Source organism: Phacochoerus africanus, chromosome 6, assembly GCF_016906955.1.
Source record: "Phacochoerus africanus isolate WHEZ1 chromosome 6, ROS_Pafr_v1, whole genome shotgun sequence".
Classification (NCBI taxonomy): Eukaryota; Metazoa; Chordata; class Mammalia; order Artiodactyla; family Suidae; genus Phacochoerus; species Phacochoerus africanus.
In genome coordinates, this window is record NC_062549.1 from 117,411,578 (window position 1) to 117,419,235 (window position 7,658).

Sequence of the window (7,658 nt, forward strand, 5' to 3'; positions counted from 1 at the left end):
TCATTTAAAACCCAATTACATTCACTTGTCAATGTGGTGTTTAGAACTCCTCGGTGTTAACTCATTGAAGTTTCTCTTCCTGGAAAAGACAGGGTGGTTTCTAAACAAACCACATTTTTTTTTCACTCCCTAGTTTACCACGGTAAAATCATTTAAAGGATAACAGAAATTTGCCCTTACCTTTGATTCTAAAGAGCCACACAGTCAAATAGAACGTCTTAATAACTATGGTTTAAAAATGCTCTTTACAAAGGATTTTTTTAAAAAAAATCAGTTTATTAATGTTTAAAAGTTGATAAAGCTATGTGCAAAACGATCCATATTGTCAGAAACCTATTAAATACTATTTCTTTTTTTTAAAAAAAAAAGACATTTCTTGGTTTAATTGCACTGGAAACCATACTAATGAGACGCCAATATATTTTTATTCTTCGTGACATTTATACACATCTTCAATTAACTCTTTAACGAACAGCTGCACTGAAAAACGTCTCATGTTCCCTATCAGTTAAAGTAATGCTTTAAGGGCACAAGAGGGTGGTATTTTCTGAAGAAATACACATTCAATGGTGTTAACGCAGGTTAGGAAAGTCCAATAAAATGCTGAAACAAATACATTCAAAAATTATAAAAAGAACTTTTAACACAACCAAAAAATTCCTGTTGGTTGAAATGATTCACACAACACTCTGAAAGAAACATCAACAAAAGTGCCAAAGACATGTTGTATTTGTTACACAAATTCCTTAAGAAATCTCTCTTGGTTTACAGTCACCCTCCAGTCCATTTACCCCCTATTTTGCTTTTTTTGTTTCTGCTATGACACTAAGGATCCTGGCTGATGTCATTTAAACAAACTGAACTTCTTTATGCAGATTTCAGCCTGGCGGATATGATACTGTAACACATTTCACTGCAAAGGTTTTTTTTTTCCTTTTTTTTTTCTAAGAAAGTGACAACAACCAGATTCAAGAAAAAAAGAAGGCATCCAGCTTACGTGGACGCTTTGGCCCCGGCAGGTGACATCGTTTCACCTCTCCAAACCACCGCCACCAGCATCTCCTTGCTGGGCACAGCCCACCTGCTACACAAGATCAAGAATGGACCATGCCACGCCCCCAGCTCTGAATCCCAGGTAGTTAACATATAAAGTAAAGAGATGCTGAGGATGGGTGTGAAGGGGGAAGGAGGGTTGGATCTGTAGAGCAACCTAGCAAAGCAGAAGTGCACACGCTCACCTGGGTTGGCAACTAAACTGAGAGAAAACAACTCCTCAAAGCTCCAGACAGAGACGCTTTCACACAGGGTCCTCAGTCTTTGAGGAGGGGCCAGATGAACTCCTCCGGAGCTTGATAATGCTAGACCTTTGGCTCAGTGCAAAATCAAAGCCCCAGGAGAGGGGGTGGGGGCGGAAATAGACTCCAGGCGAGGACCTGATCTCCACCCTTCCCAGTGCATTGTTCACAGGAACCAAGTCTACCCACCAACGTCAGGCACCACCAGGCTGTTCTTGCCCCCCTGCCTCCCCCCCTCTGGCTCCTGGCAGCTCCTTCCTGGCAGCCACAGGAGGCACAGAGATTTTTTTTTTTCTTTTCCAAACACTTGGGTGGTGGGCGACCAACGCAAGAACACTCCACACGGGTTGGCAGGTTTCACTTTTAGGAAGAAGAGTTGACGTTTCCAGAAGACATAATGGTCTCTGGGTTGTCCCCATCGTCCTTCTGCGGGTGGGAGGAGTTATCTGACTTACTGCGGCTGAACTCCATGCCAGCGATGATGGGTCGCGTGAATTTGCCCGCGGAGTCTCCACTGGGACACTTGCAGCAGGACATGATCCTGACGAAAGCCCGGCGCATCTCCTTGTTGGACAAAGTGTAAATGATGGGGTTGGTGCCCGAGTTGAGCACAGCCAACACCAGGAAGTACTCCGTTCGGAAGAGGATGTCACAGGTCTTCACCTTGCAGCCCACGTCCAGCAGGAGCAGGATGAAGAGCGGCGCCCAGCAGGCGATGAAGACGCCCAGCACGATAATCACCGTCTTGAGCAGCGCCAGGGACTTCTCGGAGCTGCGGCTGGCCTTGGAAATGTTCTTGCGGAAGGTCAGACGGCGGCTCCGAGTCCTGACCAAGGAGTAGATCCTGCAATACAGGATGACGATGGCGAGCAGGAGCAGAGTAAAGACCGTGGTGCAGAAGAGGATATAGTGCTTGTGGTAGAGCGGTAGCACGGTGGAGCAGCTGGGCAGCGTGCTGATGCAGTTCCAGCCCATGATGGGCAAGCCCCCCAGGATGAGAGAGATGACCCAACAGGCGCTGATGAGCAGAAAGGAGCGGAACCTGTTGCTCCCGTTGTGGAGTTTCATCTTCAGCATGGTGATGTAGCGCTCGATGGCGATGGCGAGGAGGCTGAACACCGAGGCCGACAGGGCCACAAACATACTCCCTTCCCGCAGAAACCACTGGGCGGGAGTTAGCTTGTAGGTGGTGGCTCCAGACAAGAGCAGGTTGGCTATGTAAGCCACCCCTGCCAACAGGTCTGAGAGGGCCAGGTTGCCAATAAAATAGTACATGGGGCGGTGGAACTTCTTGGTTTTCCAAATGGTCAGCAAAACAAAGATATTCTCTAGGATGATAAAGCAGCAGATGAGAATGAACACCACGGAGAGCAGTTTAATGCCATTTTCCTTGTCTGCGCTGACGTTCAGCTTTCCCGTGTAGTTGTAATGCCGGACGATGATATCATAGTTGACATAGTCGGAGACAGAGCTGCGGAGGGCCTTGACCAGCGGGATGCTGGTGGACCCCATGATGCGCGCTGTCCCCAGGAACCCGGGGTGGCGCTTCTCCAGACGAACGCTAGAGGGCGGGGCGGGGTGAGCCTTCCCTTGCAGCCGGGGGTGGCTCAGGGAGAACGATCCAGGCTTTGTGTGTAGCTTTTCCTTGGCTGGAGAGGGCCTCGGAAACTGCAGCCTTAAACAAATCACAAAGAGGAGTCAGGGAAAAAGCTACAGCACACTGGCGTAATTCATTCTAGTGGAGGCATTTCTCCAGTTTTCTTGTTGTTGATTTGTTATAAGGAAACTTGGGGAGAGCACAGGGAGAGGGATTTAAAAAAAAAAAAAAAAGTCCAATTCTCATTCCTTGAAAAAAAGAAGAAGAAGAAGATACGAGAGGGAGAAAAAAATTTTTACCCATACTCAAAACTCCGATTCCAAAGGATTAAAACTCTTCCTCTGCTCACATTCACTCAAATGGAAATGGGAAAACTGGAGAAGCGAGCTCCGTTTAACTCCCCTCCTACCCCCTCAATCCTACGGCCCCACGCTGCTCCCACTCCCACCAGGTTTCCAGCTGAAAGATTCTCTGAAGCATTCACTTGTTCAGCAGCAGACTCACCACCAGCTTCTAGTCGCCCCTTCCAAGAGACCCAACCACCAGTGTGAGGGCGGAGACGCACACCTCTGCCCGCCACCACCACCCAGCTAAAACCAGCTTCTAATTGCCATGCAAGAAAGTAGACTTGCACGAAAATCCTTTGAGAGCGTAAGTCACTTTTTGGTCTCTATTAATAACTCTCTACGAGCAGGTGTGCTTAGGGTCCGAAGGCGCAGCATGGTGTGGGCAGCCAAGCCCGCCCTGGCCTTTGCGATAAACAGGAAAGCTTAGCGCCTCCGTGAAGCAACTGCCTTTCTTTCCTCTTCTTCCTTTTTTCTTTTTTTTTTTTTTTTCTTGCAAGCCAGTGCAAGAAAATATAAAGGTGCAAATAATTCACAAGATATTGCAATAAATCCCAGAAGTTTCGTAGATTCATTGATTGCAAAAGGAGTATTTTTAGTTACTGTGGGTTTAGCCAAAACACACACAGAGAAAGAGAAGTTAAACTACCAATGATAACAATACATGCCACTACATTCCAAATTCCTAGTGCAAAATTACTCTCCAGAAACTCACACAGACGCCTGGCGGTGCATTGCTAAGCTAGCGCGGGCAATTTTATTTACTGCCCTCCCCTCAACACGTTGCCTCCTCTCATAGAACTAGAAAGTGCGGAGGGAATGAAGCACGACACTGATTAGAAGTCTGCCCGCACGTTGTTTAAGTGCTTCCAGGTAAAGTAGTAAATGCGATAAACGTGGAGTAATCGAGGTGAGAGCAGTCGCAGCAATTCCTGGGACAGCAGAGGCTGCTGGAGCCCAGAAGCCCGGCGTTTCCCACACCTAATTCCACACCCTGCTCATTCTCAGGGCAAGTTTATGCCCTTACCCCTCCTGCCATATTCTTTGTCTATAGGATTTCCCAAAATACGAGCCTTCCCTCCCTCTCCTCCAGCCCACCGCAGCTTCCGCTCTCCCCTAACCCCAGACGGCTCCGCCACGGGAATTTAACCCTTTTCCAAACTTTTAGAGGCACAAGTGCTCCAAAAACAATCCGATCGGAGTTGGGTTCCTTCCTTAGTATTCCAGAGATGCCTGTTTTCAGCATCCAAAGATGAATGTTTTAAAAGTGTTTGTTTTACTTCGTTCCGGTTTAAAATTTTGTTTCAGCCTCGGGAGACGTCCGGCCGCGATGCTTCCCGGTGCGCCCGGGTCGGCAACGGCCCCGCGCGCACTCCCTACCTGGCTCAGGCGGGACGAAGCTGCGTTCGCGGAGCTTCGGGTCTGGACTGCGCGCTCGGCATCTTGCAGCTGCTGCCCGGGACTGACTGCGCTGCGCTCTCAACTTACTCCCTCCTCAGCCGCACACTCCAATGGCCAGCGCGGCCAGCTGAAGTCGCCGAGCGCCCCGCTGAGGCCGAGTGGCTTCTTTAGGAAGGGACCGGGAGGCGGTGAGTGCCTCAAGCCCTCCCCCCCCCCCCCACGTCCTCCGCCCGCGACGGGTGGCCTCCGGATCTCTGCTGCTGAGACTACTGTCCAGGAAAGATCTGGAGCAGAAACACACACACGCACAGTCAAAAAGAACCCCTCCTCCCCCACAAGCAGCTAAAAGAGAAAAAAAGGGGGGCGGAGCCTCGTGCCCCCTGGACTCTAATGTATAAATCACGGTCCTCGCCCTGTTCGCCGCCACTCTCAGGCGGTGGGGACCGTTCTCCGAGCCTTAGAAAAGAGAAGAGGTGAAGAGCCTTTGGAAACTTTTCAGCAGAAAAGTCTTAGGGAACAGAGGCGTCTGTGGTGCCCCTCGCCGCTCCTCCTCCCCCCCCCCGCCCCCCGCAGCCCTGGGGGGACCCAAGTCGCGAGATTGTGGCCAGGCGTCCCCGGGGCCGCTTCGGGCGCAGACAGAGGAAAGTGGCGCTGCGTCCCCGCCGCGTCCCGGCCGCGCTCTGGGGAGGAGAGGTAGGGGGACGCAAGCAGCCTAGAAGGGACAACGGCCCGGACGGGTTCCTGCACTTCTGCCCACCTCCACCTCTCACCCCTATGTCACTACTGCCTGGAAACTTGCGGTCTGAGGGGCAGAAAGTGGCTTTCGCGGGGCGCAGAGGGAAATGGGCCAGCGCTGGGCGAGGTGTGAGGTGGGGGTTCCCCTCACTCAGCTGGGCGCCAAATCAGGCCCCGTGTCCCAGATTCTGGCCAGTGGGGAGGCCTTTGAGGAGGTGGGCAGCTGCTGCGGGCCGAGAGATTTCAACAGCCTGGGCAGCTCAGGGGTTTCCGAAGGGAAAGATGCTGCCAGGCCTAGACTAGCCTAGGCCTGCTGCCACCCAGCCCGGGGAGGGGGGGGGGGAGCAGGCGCCCTTCCTCCCCTTCTACCTGGGAGGGCCCCAAACCTCAGTGCCCACACTAGCTCACTCCCTTCTTTCTCTTGGATGCGACTTCAGAACAGAAGACTGAGGGGCGGCCTGGTCCTCTCTGCCTGGGTGATAAGCGCAGGCACCTCTGCCCTGCCCTCCTGCTGCAAGGACAGTTTCCGTCCAGTTTCCATCCAGTCTGCGGTCGCACCGGCTTCCCATGCCGGCAGATGTGAGCGCAAAACTCCGTCGGGTAGTTTCAATTGACACAGAACAGACACACCCTGTACCTGAATGACTCAGAAGGAGGCTGAAAGAATAAACAACTGGCTTCTGGGATCTTATGACTTTGCAAAGGGGAAAAAAAAAAAAATCAAATGACAGTTAGTACACACTTGTCCCAAAAGACATCATCAACGGTCTTGCAGCCAGCACACACCCACCGCAAATTTGACAACAGTCGGTGCCTACCGTATAGAAATTAAAATAACGGTCCTCTAGACTCTAGAAGCAACTCTGGGTCTGAGGCCGTATTTCACTTCAAAGGGAAGATATCCTGTCTACTCAGCACAACATGCTGGATGAAGCTGGCACCCTTCACCCCATCCATTAATTTAAAGGGAAAGGAACTAAAGTAAATTGCATAACCCAGACTGTATCAGACATGTGATAAGCTATCAAATTCAACACGACTACTCTGTGAAGCAAGCATTGTTGGCCATTTTGTGGATGAAGGAAAATTCAGACAGTTTAAATCCACAGCTAGTGATTGGCTGAGCTAGGTTCCAAAATGTATGTGTGTACGAATTTACGTATTTATTCATTTTGCATTTCAGGGCTGCACCCATGGCATATGGAAGTTCCCAGGCTAGGGGGTCGAATTGGAGCTATAGCTGTCACAGAAACTCAGGACCCGGGTTTCAACTGCAACCTACACCAAAGCTCACAGCAACTTCATATAGTTAACCCACTGAGCAAGGCCAGCGATCAAACCCACTGAGTCTTATGGATACTAGTCAGTTACATAACCCACTGAGCCACAAGGGGAACTCCTGGTTCCAAAAATTAAATACTGCAAATGCCATGTCAAATGTCTTCAGTCTACAGTTAGGGGGTTCTCTGTGATACAATGTCTTGACAATGGAAGTCTTTGTAAAACCATTTGATTCCTGACTATGCAAGTGTTACACATATTCACATATTTAATCCTTACCATGTCCCTACAAGTTGGTACTGTGCATATTCTGATTTTACAAACAAGGAAACTGCGTCCAAGACATATTAAGCAACTTGATTAGTGTGGGCTTTGACCATAGATGGGCTGCAGATTCTTAACCATTTCTCCTAACCACCACGATAAACCTCAACCATGTCAAAGAATTGTGTTGGTGGAAGTCAGTCCTTTTCTTGTGAATACTGGTGGCAAGGACAAGATGCAATATTGATTCAGTATTTAGAGCTCAAATACTTTGCAGATGATGACTTAGCAAAATTCATCCTTAGCAGACAGCTATGAGATATAAAATGTAGATGACCACCCTGGCCAAACTAGAAAGAAGGCAACAATGTTCTTTACAGTAAAGGCTTCCTTGCCAGTTTCAAGCCTCTGGTTCCCACACATATCTCTTCCCATTACTCTCAGGAGAGTCCCGAAGAGTTGCATCCTTGAGCTATCTCTGGGCTGTGAGCCCAGCTCCCTTTCCACTCCTGCCTGGAAGGCAAGCTCAGTGTTCCTACCTTACCTCTGGGCTCACTGAGGTTGCCATCGGATGCCCACCACATGGAGGTTGATCCATTCCAAATTCCTTCTCTCAAAGCAGCTTTGCTGTTCTTTATGCCTGCTTTAGTGCCTCTCTTTAAGGACTGCCAGATAAAATACCGTGCAGTATTTGGGACATGTCCTGAAGCAATTGTGTTCTTAATGTGCAATCAGAGTCAA

At 49.7% G+C, this 7,658-nt stretch overlaps 1 protein-coding gene across 1 annotated transcript; it reads right to left on the reverse strand.

Moving 5' to 3' along the window:
- Positions 1–701: 701 nt before the first annotated feature.
- On the reverse strand, positions 702–5,179 carry S1PR1 (sphingosine-1-phosphate receptor 1). Its single transcript, XM_047785170.1, has 2 exons — positions 4,617–5,179; positions 702–2,970 (listed from the first exon to the last, which is right to left on the reverse strand). Exon 2 carries the CDS (start codon positions 2,805–2,807, stop codon positions 1,659–1,661), a length of 1,149 nt encoding a protein of 382 aa, XP_047641126.1. The 5' UTR covers positions 2,808–2,970; positions 4,617–5,179; the 3' UTR covers positions 702–1,658.
- Between the last annotated feature and the right edge of the window lie 2,479 nt (positions 5,180–7,658).

Bases quoted from the DNA above. Each gene is read 5' to 3' on its own strand.
- S1PR1 (XM_047785170.1), bottom strand. From the start codon at position 2,807: ATGGGGTCCACCAGCATCCCGCTGGTCAAGGCCCTCCGCAGCTCTGTC.